The following is a 23100-nucleotide window of genomic DNA, read 5'->3' on the forward strand; positions in this document are numbered from 1 at the left end:
GAGCATCAGCGTCCCCTTCCAATCTTATTCGTAACTAAATAAAGTTTTGATTCTATAAAATATTATATAACTTATATGACCAATGGTTTATGTGGATGGTACCTTGCAGAAGGAGATATATTAGCCCTAGTGCGTATAATCAGTTGGTATAATCACCATCCTCCCCACACCGCGTGAAAAAGACCTGAGTTCGAATCCCGTCAGTGATGCTAGGAATTTTTATGGGTCTTTTTCGCAACGTGGCTGAGTTAGCCGGTCTCAAGCAAGAGTAGCGTGGTTTTTTCTCCCGGAAATCCGGTTTTTGTTCCAGAAAACAGCAAATCGACTACAGAATACATGCAATTTACAGACATGACTTAAGTTGATGATGCGCCTAAAACGCTTGAGAAAATGTGACTCTGGCGAACTGTCCAGCTCAAACTGTCGATCTATGCACTATAGAATTGTCAAGTTGGGTTGGAGGAACGTGTGAAAACTAGTCCACGTGGGTCAGCATCATTTGCTGTTTTTCTGGAGGAGTATTTATTTCTATTGACAATTGTTATAAAATTTTAATCTGGACTATATAACATTATCGTCAGGAGTTAAAATCGATAATCATTTTGTCAATATAAAACTTGAATTTAAATGAAGTAGCCTTCTAAAAAAAAATAAGGTATGCGCTAACTTATTTAAGAAACCAACCAACATCACTTGATTAATTAGGATTATAATTTTAGATTTAAAAAAAAAAAGTCTTTATTTAATAATTGGAAGAGTTATTTTAGAATGAATGAAGAGATGATGAGTGAAGAGGCCATTACCGTTTCAAATTTCATTCTAGGATATATAATTGTAAATGGCGCATTCTAAAAAATAAACTATTAATGGATGTTGGATATTCAGAAGTGTAGAGAGTGTTGCTAGGCAACGGAGCTCTTGCTGCTATCCTGCAAATGAAATATTATAAGAGCAATGAAATGAAATTCGATGATAATTAATATTAAAACGGCGGTTTAATAGCTAATAAAAAGAATTATGCCCATGTGATCGCACAATCTTCATTTGCCTTCTATCAATGAACTAAAAACTCTCACAATTTTCTAAATTAAAGTGGAGCTGGAATGATAAAATCCAGTGATGAAAACTTCGCTTTTAGTTAAGTTGTCGAATATTTTTGTGAGGCACTGTACCACTTTTCTCTAACAGTGCGATACACATGAAACTCAATATCTGTTCTAATTTTAATCTAATTTTTTTGATAATATTTTGTCTACCGTATGATGCGTGGTCCATATTTTGATCTTCTTTTCCCAAGAACACCACCACAATAGAGAGAAGACCCACTATCAGCCCCTGACTATTATGCAATGATAAACTGTTATAGATTTGAGACAATCTTCCATAATTAGATTGTGTTTGTACGTAATGCATGCACGACTTATGGCTGATCGTTGCATTTCCTGATGAGCCATTCGAACAGTAATTTGAATAAATATGTCAGTTTACTGTATCGGATAGCATAATAACAAACTACTATTCCATCGTCAAGGGAGTGGGAAAATGAGAATTAAGATGTAAAGCTATCATCAGTATGGTTTAAACTAAAGTTATTCTACCCAACAGATAAACAATTACAATTTACTGACCATCTGTTTAATATCTTAAAGGAATCAATTGGAATAACACCAGACCAAAGGATTCATTCAATTGCTCCCCATAGATTGCATTAATTTGTTTCAGACACTAAGATTGCAAAGATTTTCCTTCGATGTTTCTATCAAAATCATTACTTTAATGTTTAGTGATTTACATTTACGTACTAAGATATTTTTAACTCCTAACTTAAGAGGTCGCTTTTCCAATTGCTGAAAGTTATTTTGGATGAGAAAAAGATTTAGATGTTTTTCCTATCAAGTGGATTGAAGATTGCGCATAGATTTTATTTTAAATAAATATCTAAAGGTCTATTCGTTTAACTGAGATAGAGTTTATCTTAATAATTAATGAATCTTGCAGAGGAATCTTGCGTATAACATCTACTTATCTTTTCGGGTGTTTCAGTTAAGTTCCATGTACTTTTTACTAGTTCAGAGTATCCTCATAATGATAAGAATGTACATATATATGATAAGAAGCACTCGCTAATTTCACAGTGAGTCGCCGTGGTATTGCACTACTTCAAATAAAAAGCACTTTCCTTTGTAGCATTTGGAGGCACTATAAAGCTCACCTGAATGAATGCGGAATATTCCTCCACCTTCGCAAATTTTTCTGGTATTGCACTACTTTAAACCCATTTGTTGAAACAGGAAGTACTGTTTAAAGTAGTTCAGTACCGAGGCAATTCGTTATGAGGATGGTAATGAGTCTACAGGTAGGAGTACGCGAGCTCTGATAATCCCAATTTCATTAAACTGTTTCGCAAACCGGTGACAATATCAGAATTTAGATTTTATTGTAACCGTTGTAAATTCGAAGTGTTTAATTAATAAGTTTATTTTTTTTATTCATTAACTATTAAAGTGCTTCCTTCAAAAACTATTACTAAAGGTGTGCGCAAAGAGAAAAAAATTGAGGACAGATATCGATATTTAGCATTGATTTTTACGTAATATTTTAAAATTTGTCTTTAGCTTGTTTTTTTTATGTATTTTTATTTCGAATGATAAAGCTGATGAATAGAAAGTACGTTTTCATTAAACTATTCTTTTAGTATTGCTAAAAGGACAGAGGATAGTAAAACATTCTAAAACAGCTATACGTTCTCACTATCAACAGATGATTTATAATATAAAATATGGTAATAATGTTTAAAATTATTAATTTTCTTTAATAATTTAAAAATAAACCAAATATATCTTAAATTTAAAATTCTAAAAGCAAATTCTAGATGTTAAAAAAAATCTTAAATTTAAATAATTATTTCTTCTAGAATTGCATTATTATTTCATTTTACAATCATATCATCCTAAGATTATGGCCCTTGTGAGTAGCACAGTTGGGGTATAATCGACGTTCTCTCCATACCGGGTGGAAAAAACCTGAGTTCGAATCCCGTTCAATGACGTCAGCAATTTTTATGGGTCTTTTTCACAACTTGAGTGAGTTGGTCGGTCTCAGGCGAGAGTAGCATGGTTTTCCCTCCCGGAAACTCGGGTTTTTTTGTCCAACCCACAGAACATACACACGCAATTTACAGAAATATTATGCAATAGGGCCTAAGTTTCTGATTTGCCTAAAACCCTACAACAACCAACCTAAGAGTATGCTTAAATTGAAGTTTTATAATAAGCAACAGGTTGCAGTCGACTTATGCATTGCTAGATCTGGAATCTGGTCGTCGACTGTTAACTAAATTATATGTTTTTGGGGACAGCAACCCCAAAACAACTTATACACTTGGTGGGGTTGAATTAAAAACAGCAGAGGAAAAAGGGATTTGACAGTTATGATACAGTTGGACATGAAGTTCTCTGAGAATTGTAGACAGGTGTCAAAGAAGAATCATGATATCATATCGAACATTTACTTATAGAGATAGGGTAGAGATAGAGATAGAGATAATCTCACTGCATAAGGCAGCTGTAAGACTGCACTTGTTACACTGTGCCTACCTATGGAGACTTCATCTGTAAAAAAGTTATCGAACTTCTTGAAAGGGTTCAAAGATGGGGAACGAATCTGTTGAGATCAGCAAAAGGCATCCACGTGAGGTTATGTGGGCTACAGCGCTTGGCAACTAGGCACCTTTGAAGGAAGGAGGGCCTGATTGAGGTCTATAAATCTCTGAGACGGAACTATAAAATGAATGAGATGAAATTTTCAGTGTTATAAATGATTACGGCGGAAGAGGTTTAGACTGGAATGGATTGTAGGAAGTTTTCTTCCTACAATCCATTCCAGTCTAAACCTATTCCCCGGTGAGTTTCCAGTGAGTTGTTAATTACTGGAATAAATTGCCTCTATGGGCGAACAAAGCTAACAGCTTGGGGAAACTCACAGGTTAGCTGGACAGGTACCTGTGTGTGGAGGCATTCAAATAAGTATTTAATTTATTTATTATTTTAATTAATTAATTTTTTTCTTGACAGGTGCAGCAAAAGCCTAGGGCCTCTTTGCTACCATGCACTAATACTAATATGTAATATAAATTGTTCAATTAAAACTGTTACATTTGAGTGGCTGTCTTTGCCTATTCAGTTTTTCTAAATCTTCAGTTTTATAAATATCTAAGTTTCTTTGTTTACTGCGTATTTTCGAAAGAATGTCTTTCCACCTGTTTACTTTGTTTTGGCTGCCAGTTCCTAAGCTGACCGCTCGGTGTTAGAATTTCCTATCATATATGTTACAGCGTAAGGAACTTCTCTTGTTGTGCTAATTGCTGTTTAAGGTGCTTCTAGAAAGTTCTATTTTGTTTTCTCCTTAATCCTATTTGTTGCTGTTTCAACCTTTAAACTTGCCTCTTCCGTTTTTTGTTTGGTTGTTTACTTCATAATTACTTTATGAAATACAATATTCTTTTAGAGGAACGGTGCACAGGTATATCAAAAAATGGAAATTGGTGAAATAATGAGCACTTCACCTTGCATGGAGCGCTCATTATTTCACCAATTTCCATTATATTATTACTTTACTTGGCTTATATATCTGTATATATATATATATATATATATATATATATATATGTATATATATATATATATATATATATATATATATATATATATATATATATATATATATATATATATATATACAGATATATGTACATATAATAATAACGAAAAGTTCATAAAAGTTCTGGACAAAAACCTCGAGTTTCCGGGAGAAAAATCATGCTATCCTCGCCTGAGACCACTCAGCCACGCTGTGAAAAAGACCCATAAAAATTCCTCGCGTCATTGACGAAATTCGAACCCAAGTCTTTTCCAACTGGTGTGGGGAAGATAATGATTATATATCAACTGTGCTACCCTCGAGGGCAGACTATAAGTCTTACACTATCTTTGGATCTTTTCTAGAAGCCAGATGTCTCTTTTTAGGTGCGGTCTCCCTACTTCTTGGACACGGTATTCCAAGTGCAATCTTGTAATTGCCTTGTACAGCGATATTATTACCTCCCTATCTCTACAAGCAAATGTTCGATAACTCATCAATAGGAGACCATGGGCCTCCTTGCCACCTGTCTACACTGTACAGAGAACTACAAGTCCGCTCCTACTGTAACCCCTAAATCCCTTTCTTCATATAATGTACTTTTCTTTAAATTCAGCCTCACCAAGTGTATAACTTATTTTAAGTATTTCTGTGTATAAGAACGAAACAAATAATACTGTGTAGTAGTAAAAAATTACATTAAAAAAATGCCATTTCATGGTCGTATCTCAAGAACAGCTGGTTGTAGGGGTCTCAAATTTCGTACGTAGGCTAGTGGAACTATTAGCTGAGCAATGTATGACTTAAGGTTTTGCCACAGGAGTGCCGTTGTGGACTTATGTTGTCACGATTGCATTTGTTTCCAAGGTCATTTCATTGTGTGCGCACTCAATATGTTTTTCATGCCTTTATTTGCTGGCAGTATGCAATTGTTGGTTGTTGTTGTTGTTGCAATTTAGTTGGTTGTTGAATGGTTTTAGGCGCATCAACAACGTCGTATATGTCTGTAGATTTCGTGTATTTTGAGGTCGATTTTCTGTTTTCTGGATGAAAAACCCGAGTTTCCGGGAGAAAAAAAACATACTACCCTCGCCTGAGACCGACTAACTCAGCCACGTTGTGAAAAAGACCCATAAAAATTCCTCCCATCATGACGGATTCGAACTCAGGTCTTTTCCACTCGATGTGGGAAAATGGTGACTATACCAACAAAGTGAAGGCCCTGTATATGAGCAAGCAATGCCTGAGGTTAGTAGAAGTTGATGATTTATGAAATGTGTTCATCTAAAACTCAATATTTGTGCACAAAAGGGTGTGCACAAATTTTCGCACAATATTTGTGCGAAACTGGCTTCTTTTTTCTCAAAGTAGATCGTGAAGAAATGTAAACTGGGCTTTAAAAAGAACAGAAAAAAATAATCAATCACTTTATTACAATATTGTGATAGGAGTTCAGTCATATCAATCTGTGAGTGTATCGTAAATATATAGATTGGCTTTAAATCAAGTTTTCCGAACGGGTTGCCATTATTCTTCTGAATAATGTATGTCTATGCTTGTCTCTTTCTGTTGATACAAAACTGTCATATTCGTTCTTTTCCAAAGAGTTCTTAATCTAATAAGCAGCTGGCATGTGTCGTTCAGGGCTGTAATCTGCACAGGAGATATTGTAAACATGGCGAATATACTATGGTGTATGAGAAGTGGGGGGAAGTCTGCTTTTCATTCGGCATTACTGTGATCTAATAAAAAAAGATGAATGATTGTTTGCTGTAGCCACATAACTCTTTTTGTGCAATGAAGTTAGCAGCCAATGAAAGATGCAGTCGATAATTCAAAAGAACATCATGATTCTTTTGTGAAAAATACTAGGGATTATAACTTTCGAACCGAAGTAACCTGCTCAGTGAACTGCTTAATCCGTCTGGATATTGTCCATTGGATTGCTGCTTTATTGGAGGAAATTCCAGTGGAAGGATAATTTAAAATGTCTGCTACTGGAAAATTGAATTCTGATTTAAGACCTGAAATAAGGAAAAGTCTGCTATTAAGTATAGAGATTTTATGCGAGATTTTTCCCCAATAAAGAGGCAGTCAGATTCATTTCAGAAATTCATTAATTTTAATTTATATTTTGACACATGTTTGAGAAGACTGTTAAACATCAGAATTCAGTTAAATTTTATTCAAGGGTTGTTCGATTAACACATAATCAAATCGTATATTACCACGGGAGGGTTGTACTTCTTCAATAGTGTCACAATAACTAAAATTTAAAAAATATTTTACTTGGTAATAGTGTTTTCCTTTAAATATATTTCCTAAAATCGACCACGTAATTTACTTTCTATATTTTTGTATGCAATGAGATCTGCTTCGCTTTGTTTGCTCTTTGTTAAGGTTGCTTGTATACTTCTTCGTATCGCATATTAAATATACGTTTAAATTAGATGTTTGTGATAATCTAGCATGCTTCTATTGTGTTTCCAACATGCACTGTCCTCCAACGTGCATCAAGATACCAAATGAAAACGCATCTGGTTATAAAAAAAATAAATAAAATTTTAATATTGAGTACGACACAGATAAGCTTTAATACACGAGCAACTCTCTGGAGAACACTTTCAACAAGTTTTTTGGAATGTTTGGACTGGACATTATTCAACTGGAAGACATTTGACTGAAATTTTCCATGCAGCGTAAATAGGCAGCTAGGAAGGCACATGGTTTATCGAGCCTTTGCTAAACAAGGAAGGACATCATTATCCTTCTTTATAGGGGGAATGGATAAACCGCATTTAGGGTATTGCATATTAAATGCGACCAGGAGACTGCATTTAAAAAAAGTATCTGATACTCCTCGGGCATATTAAAATTAACCAAGTAAATTCTGGATGACTAGACTAAGTGCAAAATTTCTTATAAAGTTAAACATAAAAGGCAACGTTCGTTTACTTTCTTTTAGATTCTGTACATAAATATGTAAAGGAATGTTTTCTAATCGGTCAAACTATAATAGTGTCAGTATTTATGATTGAATTTCTCCTCTCTGATTAATTAATTCACAGAAACAGCGCCAACGTACAACCGTTCAAGTTTCGGTGCGCTGTCGGTAGATGGCAGGAGAGTATACGTTGTCACAGTTACAAGTTCCGACATGTTGTACTGGGATATATATGAACCTATATTATACGTATAAGTATTTCGTAAGTATATGTCTTTTGCTATACCTCGAATATCGTAGAAAGTCGAAAAGTCACCATGACGACTGTTACATTTGTACGAAGCATATATCAAAGTTTAAAAACTCTGCGGATCGAAAACCTGTAGTGTCCCTTACGTATGAGTACCATTCTCTATTGCTCCGGTGGCACACAGTGAAGATTTGCCAATTCTCAATCCACCTTCAAAGAAGAGTCTTCAGAAGTAGATAATGAATATGTTAATACTAATTAATATCCTTCAAATACAGAATAATTGGGACTACACTTCAGAAGACTTCAAAATAAAGCGCGACATTTCTCTAATCAACAAGAGCTGGATGACAGTGAGGGGACTTGGGTTCTAACAAAATGAAATGCAGAGCTTCCGACGGCTCGTTTAGAACGGTGCACTCTACTGGATCCAACTGCATGATTTCTACATACAGATAGAGATATGTTGCTTATATACGTTTTCACTGTTGCGGATTCGATTGGTGTTTATGAATAAATTGGCATTGGTCACAATCCAGAAGAGTAGCGTCTTTTCATATACAGTTTAAGTAAAAGTTTGGAAGCTGCTTTGCTTCAAAATATTATTCCTGGTCCCTTTGATTCCTGGTTTGCACTTTGTTCTTATTAAAAACACCAATGTGAGGAAATGCTGGGCTTGTGTTAGAGAAGATCAAGTATGACCAGTATAAATACGCGGACGTCTGTGGTAGAACGTCTGTGGAATTTTCAATATGCTGAGGTTCCTTCTGGGTTTGCAAGAAAATCTCGGTCAATTCCCCTGCTTTCTGTGCCGCTGGGACAGCGGGCAATCGTTTAACACGGCAAAGTATTCTCTTCTTCTATCGGGGAAACAATTCCCTTGGTTCCAAGCAACAAAGTCTTGCTTCACTACTCCTTGTCAAGCTGAGAGTACCTCTTCTCAATGGAGAAGGGGTACCAAAGAACCTCTTGAAATGTGGACTATATGGTATGATTGGTGATTATATTTCATTATACACTATATTATCAAAAGTTTGGAGACACCAACCGATAAATGACTGTTATGAAAAAATTAAGTTAAGTGAATATTGTATAATTGCTCAATTATCATAAAGGAAGTTTGTTATATTAAGTGGTCAACTATTTATGCAAGCAACAGCATATAAATTAGCGAACTGGGCATTAATTATGAAGCCTGTAAACAGATTTTGGTTAATTTGATTGATATTGTTTACTTCACGCGTCAAGTTGCCTTGAATCAACAGTCACTTGTTACTGACAGGGGTAGGGTTAATGGAGAACACCCCATGGTATCGCCTATTGCAGCCACCAGCACCATTACGCTCTGTGTAAATGAAATTCACTGATGCAGCTGTTGATGAAACATTTGCGCTCCTTGTCAAGTGTCGCACGGAAATTATGAGTAGAGTGCATGATTCCATTCACTAGCTACAAGACGCTACATGTGACGTGGTCATTAATCACGTTATTCTATCCCCGCTCGGTCCCCAACTAACGTTGTACGTGCGTGTGTGTGTACAATCGTGACGGACACATAACATAGAAGCAGAAGCAAGAAAAGAAAAAGAGATGGAAAAGCAAGAGAGGGATAGAACGATAAATATATGAAATAACAAAGAGTGACAGATATACATTTTAAAAAAAAATACAGATAAAAATGAATTAAAAGCCTCCAAGATGAATTGGGAGTAGTAAACATGTTTTCTTTTCATCCAGCTGCTTTTATGCGTAAAGAAGAATGGTAGCTTAATGAACCACCTTTTCAAATCCATTGTACGCTAGTAATACAATATAAACATCATTAAATATAACAAACATAAAGATACAGTTTTCTCTGAAAAGATACAGCTATTATCATTATTATTTATGTAAATATAGCCCGAGAGAAAAGCCATGGTTGAATAAATAATTTCTTCTAATTCTATCGAAAGATGGAAATTATTTCTCGTTAGATGGCGCTGTGGCAAACGTTGATGCCATACACACTCTCAATTGAAAATAATAATTATAAAGACTTTTCAGTTAATAATATTAATAACTAAATAAAATCTCGTTCATTAAGACCCTATTTTTTTGGCGTGCTAATAGATGGCGCTGTTAGCCTAACAAATTTTTTATTCACTTAATTTTGATAGTTTTATTTATTTTTTTTATTAAATGAACGTAATGTTTGTAAGGATGTACCGAGAGAAAGTACCAGTAACACGGATTAAACTAAAGTTTCTTTTGAATAAAAGAAAAGCAAAGAAAAGTTTCTTTTCATATAAAGAAATATTGCAAAACATTACAATTTGTATAGCTTTATAATTCATAAATAAAAAGATTACTTAAATATTGAGAGTAACTCTTAAAGGGTTTTGCTCATTTTCGGTTGTGTTCTCGAATGTTTTTGACTTTTTGATGATGGAAAGATGATGGAAATGATGGAAAGATGATGGAAAAAATCTTACCTGGACAAGCGACTTACCCGTAAACACGTGAGAGACGAGGGTCGAGAAAACCGTCGTTATCACGAGTAGTTCGTGCACGTGCCAGCTGTGCATCGGTCCAGTCTGGTAGCTGCGATGTTTCCGGTGCGACCAAAACCGTTTACACCAGCTTTTTATGGACACGACAAGAACGCGCGCGCGAGCGAGCAGACGACTAGCTGAGCCACGATCGAAGCGAGCACAAGTTGTGAGCGTCTGTCACTGGTTGCGTGCGTGTTGTTAGCGTGGAATGCCAAGGACGCCACCGCGTTCCCACCTTCTCGATTTTCTATACGTCAGTTGACAACGGTCCAAATGCGACTGACGAGAGGTCACCGGTTCAGCACGTGAATGGACGCAACCTTACATATACGAAAGATCGCAGTTGGCGAGCATCGGTGGAGCCAACGCTCCAGAAGACAATGGTACTAAGGTGGACTACTAAACTCTCTCTTTGGAGTGTTAAGGTTACTTGGGGAGAAAATTTTGACAATTCCTTATATTCAACCCTCGTGAATAAGGCAGAATGTTTGAACGGAACTCGAGCGAGTTAATTTAACAAATTCCACCACCAAAAGACATTCGTAATTCGTCTGCTAATAAAAATTCGAAATTCTTCTGCTAATAAAAACCGGAATCTACAATGTTTAAAAAAAACAAACGTCTGATTGTTTAATACTCTTAACTGTAGAAAAGAGCATGCGCATTAGATTATTTAATTCGTATTTATGCATTTTATATTATGGAGGTCATAAAGATTTTCGGATTATCTTTTTTTGTTTTCTTCGAGGAAGCCCTTACTACCGCACTGAACTGATAGATCAATATTCATCCAGAAATTCTGTAAATTCGAAAATAAGATAAAACTTCTTTTCTTTTTTTTTATCAGATTAAATTAATGTTTCCTTTCAAGTTTTCTGTCAATATTAACTCTCCGTAGAATTGGTCTTGTATTGTAATTAATTTATTCCTTAACGGCCTTATCTGCACAAAAAAAGAAGGAAGAAAAAATCGCACATCTTGAAATTAGTTGATCAATAAAAAAATGAAACTACAGTTACATTAAATACGAAAATACAAAACCCGGCCCTCATTTTTAATATGCTAGGAATTCATTATAAGGCAAAGAAAGGTAATCTAAGAAAGAAGTAATTTAAATATTTTTTACTGAGTAAAAAGTGGTAAAGAAAAAATATATTTTTAAAAAACATACTGTTGTTTTTTTTTTTATAAATTTGTATATAGGGAGGGGGGAAGAGATTGCTTGATTGGACCACTGAACTTTGACGATCAGTAATTTTTAGCAAGCATGATATATGTGTAAAACACAATTAGGTTCACATACTAATAAATCAACATCATCCACTGAACTAGCGATTCAATCCCCAAAGTAGAGAATGAAAAAGACCTAGGGGTAATTATGCAGTAGACATGAAGTTCTTTGAGAGTGCAGACAGGTGCCAGGACAACCCATACAGAAACTTTGCTAGCAGGGATAAGGAGGTGAGTATCCCATTGTACAAGACAATGATCAGGCCACATGTTGAGATCTGGAGGCCTTGCTTTAGGAAGAATATAGATCTGCTGGAACGGGTGCAGAGGAGGGCAACGAGATTGGTGAAAAGAATAAAAGGATGATCTTACCAAGACAGGCTTCAGTTCTATAAATATCAGCGTCTGGAGACTACGCACATACGCGGTTATCTGATCGAGATGTTTAAAGCCTTGAATGGATTGAGCAAGCTCACTGCTCATAGCATTCTTCATCTTTCTTAGACTACACGCATGAGTGGGCATAAATTCAAAACGAGGAAGGATGGTTGCAAGATAGATAGGTGGAAGTTTGCCTTTAGCCGGAGCGGATGGTTGATTGCTGGAACAATCTTCCATCTGTTGTTGTGGAAGTGGATGGTTTGAATAAATTCAATGGAGAACTAGATAAATTATTGGAGGGAATGGACAGGTGATGTGGAAAGTGTTTTTTTATTTTATTTGTTTATTTATTTATTAGCTAATGCTGAATATAATATTAACGCAAAGTTATCTATTCTAGGCAACTCATTGCTAGTTTACTCTATATTATTACAGTTTTAGAAATTATACTAATTTTACACTGCAAATAAGATAGCAATGAAACTGAGTGGGTTAAATATTGTTGATGTAATCTGTTGGTCCAATTGTTAAATATTGCTGGTCTAATTTGTTGGCACAATTGTTAAATATTGTGTGCCATTTGTTGATCCAATTGTTAAATATTATCGGTCCAATTTGTTGGTACAATTGTTACTTAAAGATTTAGAATCAGGTTTCATTTTTCTTAATTTTCAAAGTTTCTGTTAAAATAGGACCAACTTGTTTACCAATTTTTATTAAAATATTTTCTGTTATGTATAAAAATCAAAAAGCTGCGATAATGTTTAATAAATTTCTAGAATATTCGAGAATATTTCAGAAAGGTGTACAAGATTCCTGAATATGATAAAATATTGGAGAAGATTCTTGAATGTGTTAAAACATTGTAGAAGATTTGTGAATGTAGTAGAACGTTGTAGATGATTCTAGAATATTCTAGAAAGTGGGAGTATTGTTTCAATATTACAGAAGATTGTAGCTGATTCTAGAGTGTGTTTTGCAATAATATAAATTGAGGAGGAAGAGCTGTAACTTATAAAATCGAACACGTGCCATCCAGAAAGAGTGTTTGGTGTACGTTTTGTTTCGTGATAAACACGGCGGTAAATAAGGAATTGAGTGTTGAAAATAGAATTGCTGCTATAACTCTGTATAAAGAAAGTTATTCCATGAGAGGTATTGACAAAAAAATTATATATTTTTTTTCATTCAAAGGACTACATACTACCATTCGACGATTCAAGGAGACCGGCAGTTTAAAGGACAAACCACGATCAGGACGCTGCGCATAACAACGGAAGCACAAAATAAGACCATAACACTGATTTCTAAACGCAATCGACGATTGCTGCACCTGAAATCCGAGCTGACTTCAATAGGAACTGAGAAACTCCCATGTCTACATCCATTGTAAAACTTCGTCTTAAACAAGCAGGACTTCATGGTCGTGTAGCGGTTCCAGAACCCTTATTAAAATCGGAAAATCGAAAGAAACGGTTGGAAAATCGAAAGAAACTAAGAGCCATCAACATTGCACAATTGAAGAGTGAAAAAATATACTGTGGACTGATGAATCCAAATTTGAACTTTTCGTCTCTAAACGTAGAGTTTATGTGAGACGATGAACTGAATTAAAAATGGTGCCACATTGTTTAGTGGATACAGTCAAGCACAGTGGTGGTCCCATTGTGATCTGGAGTTGCTTCTCTTTTTCTGGAGTGGGTGTGACATCGTCAGAATTGAAGGAGCTTCATATTACAATGACCCGAAGCACAGCTCTAAGCTGTGCAGGAACTTTTTAGCAACTAAACAACAGGTGAGGCATTGCAAATTATGGTGTGGCCACTCCCGATAGCCTGACTCAATAGAGCTTTTATGGCGAGACCGTCAAATCCGTGAAGTCTGTCCATCTTCACGTAATTTATAGAAAACCGTGCAGATATCTTGGAATAATGTTAATGAACTATTATAAAATACTACACTATTATAAAATCAATCAATCTCCAGAATGCCACGTCTATATAAGGCAGTGATAAAATCTTGTGGAGGATATTTTCATTAAAAATCCGTATGGTTGTTAATACTAATCATATCAATACTTTTTTGCTGTAAAGTTTTCAATGCTTAATAAAAAAATCTTAAAATACTTTGTAGTGTGTTTTTTTTTTTTTTATCAAACCTTACATTGTCATAGCAAATTTCAAAAAAAATTAAGGAAACTGTTGTCATACGCTGTGATTCCAAACTTTTTAAGCGGGAGTATATATATATATATATATTCTTTTTTATTTTGTAGCAAAAAAAAAGCCTGTTTCCTTGTACTAAATACTAAAGCTCCTTGGAGTTTTAAATGCTTCTCCAATCTGCAACTCTTCGATTTTCGTTCAATTATATTATTGGATTATTTCATTCGATTATATCATTCAAATATCCTCGTGGGTAGCACAGTTTGTAGAATCGCCGACCTCCCCCACACCAGGTGGAAAAGACCTGAGTTGGAGTCCCATCGATGATGAGGAATTTTTATGGGCCTTTTTTACATCGTGGCCTACTTAATTAATAAGTTGCTGAGTCGCTGGGATTCAGAGCTTTTGGGACAGTTCAAGGAGGAATTGCCATGCAATTCCTCAAAGGCCCTGAGTAAATCATGATAGGAAAAGATGAAGCTTATTTTTATTTATTTTTGGTGGATGCAGCAAAAGCCCCATTCCCTTGTATCATTTGTCCATTCTTTACTTTCTCAATGAGGTTCACCCTTTTATTTTAAGTAATCTATCTTCCACTGCATTTCTGCCACTTTTCTTGGGAACCCTTCTTACACTCTATCAGGTCTGTTAAATTCTGCAACCGTCTACGATACAAATCCTCTCTGAATTGTGATGCCACTACTTCTTTCGCCACACCAGATTATTAGAGTAAAAAGCACTTTTTACTCTAATAATCTTAAAAATTTCATTTATTTATTATTTATTCCAAGCTGCCTCGTTCCTGGTCAGCAGAATAAGCTAATGTGATATACACTGAGGCATCACTGAACTATGATCACTTACTAATATCATGTTGGGCCACCGTTTGCAAGAATAACAGCCGCTATTCGCCTAGGCACTGACTCCACTAGATGTCTGAAGGTCCATAGGGATCTGCATCCATGCTGCCTGCAAGGCTTTCCACAGTGTTGGAACAGACGACGGTTGCGTGTCCATACCATCTCACTTCCCGTTCCAAAACATCCCACAGTGTTTGGATTGAAGTCAGGCGAATTTGGAGGCCAATCAGGATAGGTAATATCTTCAGCGTGTTCCTCGAATAACTCGTGCATAGTGTGGGTCCGATTACACGGCGCATTAACGTCTTGGAGGATTCTGTTTTTGTCCGAGAAAAAATGTATCATGGCAGGGTCACATTGTCTCCTAAGAGCTGCAGGTAGACCTCGTCAGTGAAACGTTAGTTCATATGCACCAGGGGTCCTATTTCTTAGCGGCGAAACATGCCCATATTAAGCAACCACCGCCAACTGCCTGTATAGTGGGCACCATGCACGGTCGGCCGACAGACTCGTGTTGCTTGCACCACACACGAAGGCGTCCGTCGGCGTGTTGCATCAAGTATTTGGACTCATCCGACTAGCACAGTCGTTCCAGTCCTCGAGTGTCCAATCAGCGTGTTGTTGGCATTACAGCATTCACCGTCGACGATGATCAGCGGTGAGGAGAGGGTATCTCTTGGGTCGTCTGCTGTGAAACCCCATACTTCTGAGTGTGCACAACGCACAGTGACCTGTCTTTGAGCTCCTACAAATACGCTGCACCCTTCGCTCACCACGAACAACCACCTCCCGCCGAGAGAACTGTAAAGGATTACGCAAGGTGAATGTTCGTGGTGAGCGGAGGGTGCAGCGCATTTTAGCCCATTCGACACCATTCTTTGCACACGTTAACCACAGTGGGCCGTGAGCAATCGACAAGACACGCTGTTTCCAATATGGAAGCATCCGACGCACGAGCTCTCACAATCATACCATTTTGAAACTCCGTGATATCTTTACTGTATCCCATAATTGCTATTTCTTCACTTTGATTTTCACGACCAGATGCAAATTACCACTGCTCTAGTGTACGAAGTTGTTTGGCTTTTTGTACTGCGAGATATATGGCATACTCCATTACAGACACGGTGGTCATAATTCAGTGATCATTGAGTGTAAATTATAATTCCTCAAGAAATACAGTATTAAAATGTGGCGCAAGATCAATAAGGTGTTAGATATTCTCTAGAAGAATTTCATACATATGGGTGTGAACACTGTATTCCCAACATGCAGAAAAATGGTTGCTAAGTTATACTTAATACGACTCATCCATACTGGTTTGTTCGTGATGAGAATCATGACATTTTCCCTGTCTCTGCGTGTACAGACAAAGTTGAACAATGCAGTACAAGGTCAGTACTGTGGTCATTTTTATTTATTTATATATTTATTATAATTATGTTATCCAAAGGCTATCCTGGAATGGATACCTCCAGGAAGAAGGAGAAGAGGAAGACCTAGGAGGACATGGATGAATGGAGTTCGGGAGTGCACGACAGCCCGAGGTTTAACTGACCAAGATATCTTGAACCGCACTTCAAGACAAATCGACATTTGGATTAATCTACTGAGTAATAATACAGTTGTATTACAACCGTAATATTATCATTTCAACTATGTATTTTGCTTTATGGAAAATTGGAATAAAAAAAATATAGAATTTATATTTTTACATTTCCAAATAAATATTCAATAAATTTTTAATTTAGTTTATTAATGTAGTTCCATCCGTATTTACAACCAAGATTTTTTTTCCCTAACGCTTCAAGCTCTTTTAAAAGTGTACTGACAATTACTATAGTTTTATTAACACCACACATTAATTTATCGCGTTATAAAAATTTATCGCGCTATGAGTTATAAAAAGAGAAACCCGAAGATATCCCACGATTCTGTGCGAGACTTGTACAAGGTTGGAGAGCTTTCAGAACAGCCAGACTGATCGTGGTTTTGTTCACCTAAATTCCTTCAGGAAGTGAAAATGGGCGCAGCGTTTGTTGTGGTACCTTTTACAGGTAGGGCCAGGTAGCGATTTTTTTTGGAATGTCGATTATATGACATTGAACTTACCTTTGAGACATCAATCTTATCATTTGATGGATTAAGTCTCTAGTGACCTCAGCTTGCGAATGTCCTGACATCGAAATCGTTAGGAAAAAAATAATAAAATCATTTATTTATTTTTTTTATTCACATTAAAATGTTAGAAAATACGATTTATATAGAATATTTAACAATTTAATAAATAAACTATTTTAATTTATATAAAAACATTAAAATTATTTTGAAAAACCATATATATGTTTTTTGTGTTTTTATTGTTGTTTTATCAGAGCAGACTTGTCGGATGAATCTGCCTGCAGGCGAATAAATTTTAGAGGCGGCAAAAACTGTGAAAATAAATGAACATATTCGAAATTATTCCTTAAAGGGACAGCAAAATTCAAGTATGCCTTTGGCTAGAAAATATCCGAAGTCCACCACTGTGTATTATGTATGAAACATACTATGGCAATCAAGGATTAAAGGATACTGACAGATTCCTGATTGGAAGTGCTGCCATCTATTGAATTAAATTGAATGCTTATGTAAAGTAAGGGAATTTTTATTAATTTTTATTAGGTATGTTCGTATTTATTTATTTGTTTATTTATTTATTTGGTACGAAAAGAGCTATCCATATACTATATACTGTAAATGAAACATTGGATATTATTTTTGCTGCCATGCGCTCATTAGAAAAATGAATGTGAACAATATTGCGCATGCGCAGAAAAGAAATGTTCTCGGTTCATTCATATGAAGTTGTACTTTGATGAGCTCGTTTTTTTTTATCACTTTATAAATACACAAATAAATAAACCTTATTTTTTATTATATTGATCACAGCAGAATATTATATCCGTGTTATATTTCAAGTTTTATTAAAATCCAGGAGTTCTTCCTTGATTTTAATAAAAATTGAAATATAATTCACGTTGAATGAATTAGATTGAGAGTTATATTCAGCTAAGCAAAAATAATTACTTGTATATAATATATAAAATATATATTATTTTTATACATTGACTGATTATATTCATATATGAGAACTCTGTCCCTGTGCATACCTGAGATATTTAGAGAACACTTTGAAAATATTTTGCTTGTTACTTATTGTTCCCAGTAGATGGCGCCACTCAATGATATCGAGAACTTTATTCATTCATAACCATTCTGCTGTGCCTTTTAAAATTTTTTTTTTTTTTTTTTCTAATCCTGGGTCTTCCGTGTTACTGATATTAAATTAAGGCACAATAGTAACAGACAAAACACTGTACCTAAAATGATAGTCAAGAATGATAGTGATAATACAGAAAACTTACGAAATCTAGAATTAAATTCTGTTAAGAGTGTAAGAATGTTTCAGTGCATTGTGGGAATGGTGGGGGGGGGGGGGTAATAGCTTTCAAATTTAGGAATTGCGATAATCAATTTCTCCAGATGATATTTCCATTCAAGTTTACTTTTGAATGCATTCATTGAATATACCGTATATACTGGCATATAAGTCGATTCGACTTATAAGGCGACCTCGATCCTTGTTGTTGTTGTTGTGGGGTTTTAGTTGCATCAGCTACTTGGGCCATATTGCGCCGTATATATTATGTCTGTAATTGAGTGTTTTCTGCGGTCGATTTGCTGTTTACTGGACGAAAAATCCTAGTTTCCGGGAGATAAAAACCATGCTACCCTCGCCTGAGACCGGCTAACTCACCTAAATGAAGAAGACGAACGAATTCTCGGCTTTTAAAAGGTGAGCGACTATAATATATTTGAATAAAAATATGTAAATATACTGTATTAATTCATCTTTATGTCTTTAATTAAAGTTTAGGATTTCAAACTTTATATGAGTCGCCGTTAAATGTTTGTAGGATATTTTAGTGCTTCAAAGGTCGACTTATACGCCAGCATATACGGTACCAATTAAAATTCATCGAGCAAGCTTAATCTGCGCATAATATTCCTTTCTTGTCATCAGAAATTCTTCTACCTCTTCTTGAGACCTAAACCTTTGCCTCCTATACTGGTCTTGAGAAAGGAAGTGACGTTTTATGAAACCTGTTAGATATGCCCGAAAAGTAATGTAATTTTATGATCGAGAAGCTCCCTTAGAGAAACCATCGAATTCCGTGAATAACACCTTGATTAAAATATCAACAGAACGCATTTATTTTCATTATAGCGAGCCTCATTTCCTGACAGTACTGTGACGTCACGATGACGTATGAGCGTACACGATGATTCGTGCTTAAGCTTATCCCAGAGCCCTACTGGAACAAGACATAATGTGATCATAACTGGTTAAATCAGAACGGGTGAAGGTCGCAGTGGAGTGGGCTATGCCGCAGCTGAGGTTATCGCTGGCACAGTGCCCTCCTAACCATTTGTAGCGGGGACACATTCGTGTCACGCTTATGCGCCGTTTCACTGCTCAAAGTGAACTTATGCAAGCTGATTTCTCTCTCTCTCTCTCTCTCTCTCTCTCTCTCTCTCTCTCTCTGCTCTACTCGTTGAAAACTAGAGAAAAAAACTTGAAAATATCGAGAGAGGGAATTAAGATGAGGAAGGGTTCATTTCGCTTAAAAAAAGATTCGAAGAAAACCATATAATCAAGTAGAGCATGGGTTTTCAAATTGGGTTCTATGACATTTCTAATGAGCAACAGATGATTTTAACGAAAGAAATGCAGATAACATTACAAACAATGGGATATTGGTAACCATAGCAACAGTAGACTGGTAACCATAGTGACGTAAAGAAATCAGTAACTATAGCGACGCAAACAAACCGGTAACCATAGTGAGTGTAATAATAGTAGATCGGTGGTCGTAGTAACCAGATCCATCATTATTGTACTGATCCTGATAATGTGGCTCCCCCTGTTGGTGACTTCATTGGATGGATATTTCAGTGAAATACTTTAATACTACCAAGTGTTAAAACGGTGTTACTATTGTATCAAGTTAACAGTAAACAAAATGAATTCCTGTCAGTAAAAGTTTACTTTTACTGACAGGAATTCATTAGAGTAGATATTTTTGCTTTATTATCCTTATTACTGCTTAAAGGAAACTGTTTTGCTTATACGCGGTTTAGGAAAATTAGTTTAAAAACAGATGTATAATGTGAGTGACCACTTTGAAGAGAATATGTGGTCACTCGTGCGTATTATACACTGGTGTGTAAAATTTAAGGACCAGTCAGGTTTTCACCTATAGCTTCTCATAGGAGTGGCCTGGATATGGGAAAAGCATACCAAAGGAACCTCGTGAGGTACAGAAATGATGAAGGAAACAACACCGACACAACAACGAAAAAAAAAAACGGTACAGAGGGACTTTATTCAAAAATTGAAACATAGCACCGCCTGCCATGATACAGATGCATCACTGCCAAAGATGGAACAAAGGGAAGAGGTGGTCTTCAGTAGGAGATATGGCCACCCCTAATGTCGATGCAGGCTTTGCACCGCCTGTCCATACTTAGAACAATGTTGTTGATAAGTTCTTGCTGTAACATTGGCCATTCCTCTGTCAGCGCTGTCTTCAGCTGGTGAACATTTTCTGGTGGGTGTGGATGTACCGCTAAGCGTCTGCCCGGAGTGACCTATATGTGTTCAATGGGATTTAGATCGATGGAATGGGCAGGCCAATCCATACGAACAATGTCCTCACTTTCCAAAAGCATATCACAGCTGCAGTGCGATGGGGTGTGGCGTTATCATCCATAAACACGAACTCGGGGCCAAAGGCACCTGGGAACAGACGCACATGGGGAAGGATTACCTCCGTACAATAGCGTGCACCGGTTACAGTACCGCCTTCCAGTATCTGGAGTTGTGTACGTCCATCCAAGATAACGCCTCCCCAGACGAGAACACCTCGACCGCCATATCGATCCCTTTCAGTGATGTTTGCGGGGTGATACCGTGTGCCAACCTCTCGCTAGATTAGTTGACGTCCAGAATCGCTACTGAGACTGAATCTATTCTCATCAGTAAAGAGCACCTTTAGAAATAGTGTTGGTCCTTAAGTTTTACACACCAGTGTATGAAGAAGTGGGAGATTTTTCAGAAAAAAAACAATCATAGCGTCAGTTGTGAGGTCCTCTTCACATACCTTTTGGTCTGACCAAGATTAACTCAAATCGCACAAATGATTTGAGCAGAATTCGTGATTTGTTTTTTACTTGTACCGTATTTTTATTTTTTTTTTAACGAAAACCCTTCTTCCCGCGTTCTCGTGGGCAGCACACTTAATAGAGTCGCAGTCCTCCCCACAGCGGATGGAAAAGACCTGAGTTCGACTCCCATCGATGAGGGAAACATTTTCATGGGTCTTTTTCACAATGTGGCTGAGTTAGTCGGTCTCAGCCGAAGCTAGCATGGTTTTTCATCCAGCAAAAAAGAAAATCGACAACAGAACACGAAATTTGCAGACATAAGGAGCAATATGACCTTGGTCGTTAATGCTCCAAAAATCCTACTACAACAACGACTTCTTCCCTCCCTGCTCTGGTGAAGTCTCTGCTTTAGAGTAACATTTGACCTCTATCTCTCGAAACGATCACAACACAACGACATCTGAGAACTACACCTGTAGATGAGTAATAAACCAATTAGAATGAAGAAAATCACTTAGATGTTCGAAAACATATGATTTTTGTTTGGTTAATCAAAAACAACAGATATGAGATCTCTAACTGTTTCAAGTAGATATTTAAACCTTTATAAAAAGTTTCGGAGTCATCCAACTATATTATTATTATTATTTTAAATAATTTTTATTTATACCTATATTAGGAAATGTCAACCAATCAGGCTTCTAAAGTATAAGAAAAATAGAACTGAATCGTAATAAATTTAGAAAAAAATCATAAATTTATTATGTCATTTTTAGCTGTTCATTATAGATGCCCTTTGTAGGTGATTACGGGTATAAAATTTGCCAATTTCTATAAAACAACAATCCAATTTTGCATCGAACCTTGTCGGATTCTTTAGCTCAATGTCTTTGAGGCAACTTATTCCAATGATCAGCAACACGCTTGCCTGAAGGTGGACTTCATGAGATTTCATATTTGTGCCCCCTTATTCTAGTTTGACCTGCCAACACGAGTATACCGCCCTCATTCCTTCTGCTTAAGGAAGAGTCTTAAACACCTCTGTCAGTTAGAGAAAGCACAAGGGGGGATCCAATATCCTTGACCTGCTTCTCAACAAAGGTTCAAGCAGTATCAAAAATATTAAGAACTGATAACAGGAAGTAATCATGATGTCCTAAAATAGGTGGTATTCAAAGAAATGTCCGGTCAAAGGAAAAGCTCAGGATTTTAATTTCCACTGATGGGGTAATACTTGCGAGGGTTGAGTATGAGAAATTGTTGGCAGAGATAGGAACGGGGAAAATGAGTTCTACTCATATATCTATACAAAGAAGCAGAAAGTAAATTTAATAGATTTAATAGATGCACACCATCTGCTCAAATGGCAGGTGGTGTGCATCCACTTATATTGAGAGTGAACCGACCATTAGCCACGTTAATGAGATAATCATCAGAGATTCAGGGATTGTTCCCTTGGACTGGAGAAATGCCAATGTTTCCCTGATCAGAAAGGGTGAATGACGTCATAGGTCTAGAATGGTTTCGCGAAGGGGAGATCTTGCTTGAAAAATCTAATATACTGCTGTAATGAAGTTATAAAGCAGTTGGATGCGAGGGACAACTTTGACGTTATTTATGTGGATAAGTAAGGCTTTTGATACAGTTCCTCATGAGTGGCACTGTATAAAATTAGCAGGTTAGGATAACAGGGGTTGGTTGGAGGATAGGAAGAAAAGGGTGGTCAGAAATAAGTACTTTTCAGAGTAGACTGGAGGGTGAAGCAGTCAGGAGGGTGATTAACGATCTGAACCAAGCTGTTCTACTTGAAATGAATTTGGACGGACTGCAAGTATGTGTTCAAAAATGGCTGCTAAAGTTTAATGCTACCAAATGCAAAGTATTTGGAGGA

At 36.3% G+C, this 23100-nt stretch overlaps 1 protein-coding gene across 6 annotated transcripts in view; it reads right to left on the minus strand.

Annotated features, from left to right (window-relative positions):
- LOC150075351 (sushi, von Willebrand factor type A, EGF and pentraxin domain-containing protein 1-like) overlaps positions 1–10511 on the minus strand; it is a 107414-nt gene extending 96903 nt beyond the window's left edge. For all 6 annotated transcript variants that reach the window (XM_090389007.1, XM_090389010.1, XM_090389012.1 and 3 more), the window contains exon 1: positions 10321–10511. In XM_090389007.1, coding sequence (XP_090245133.1) covers positions 10321–10396 — 76 coding nt within the window. In that variant the 5' untranslated portion in view covers positions 10397–10511. The remainder of the gene's footprint in view (positions 1–10320) is intronic.
- Positions 10512–23100: the final 12589 nt, after the last annotated feature.

This window comes from Mastigoproctus giganteus, chromosome 14 (assembly GCF_048544385.1).
Source record: "Mastigoproctus giganteus isolate SK-2022 chromosome 14, ASM4854438v1, whole genome shotgun sequence".
NCBI lineage: Eukaryota > Metazoa > Arthropoda > Arachnida > Uropygi > Thelyphonidae > Mastigoproctus > Mastigoproctus giganteus.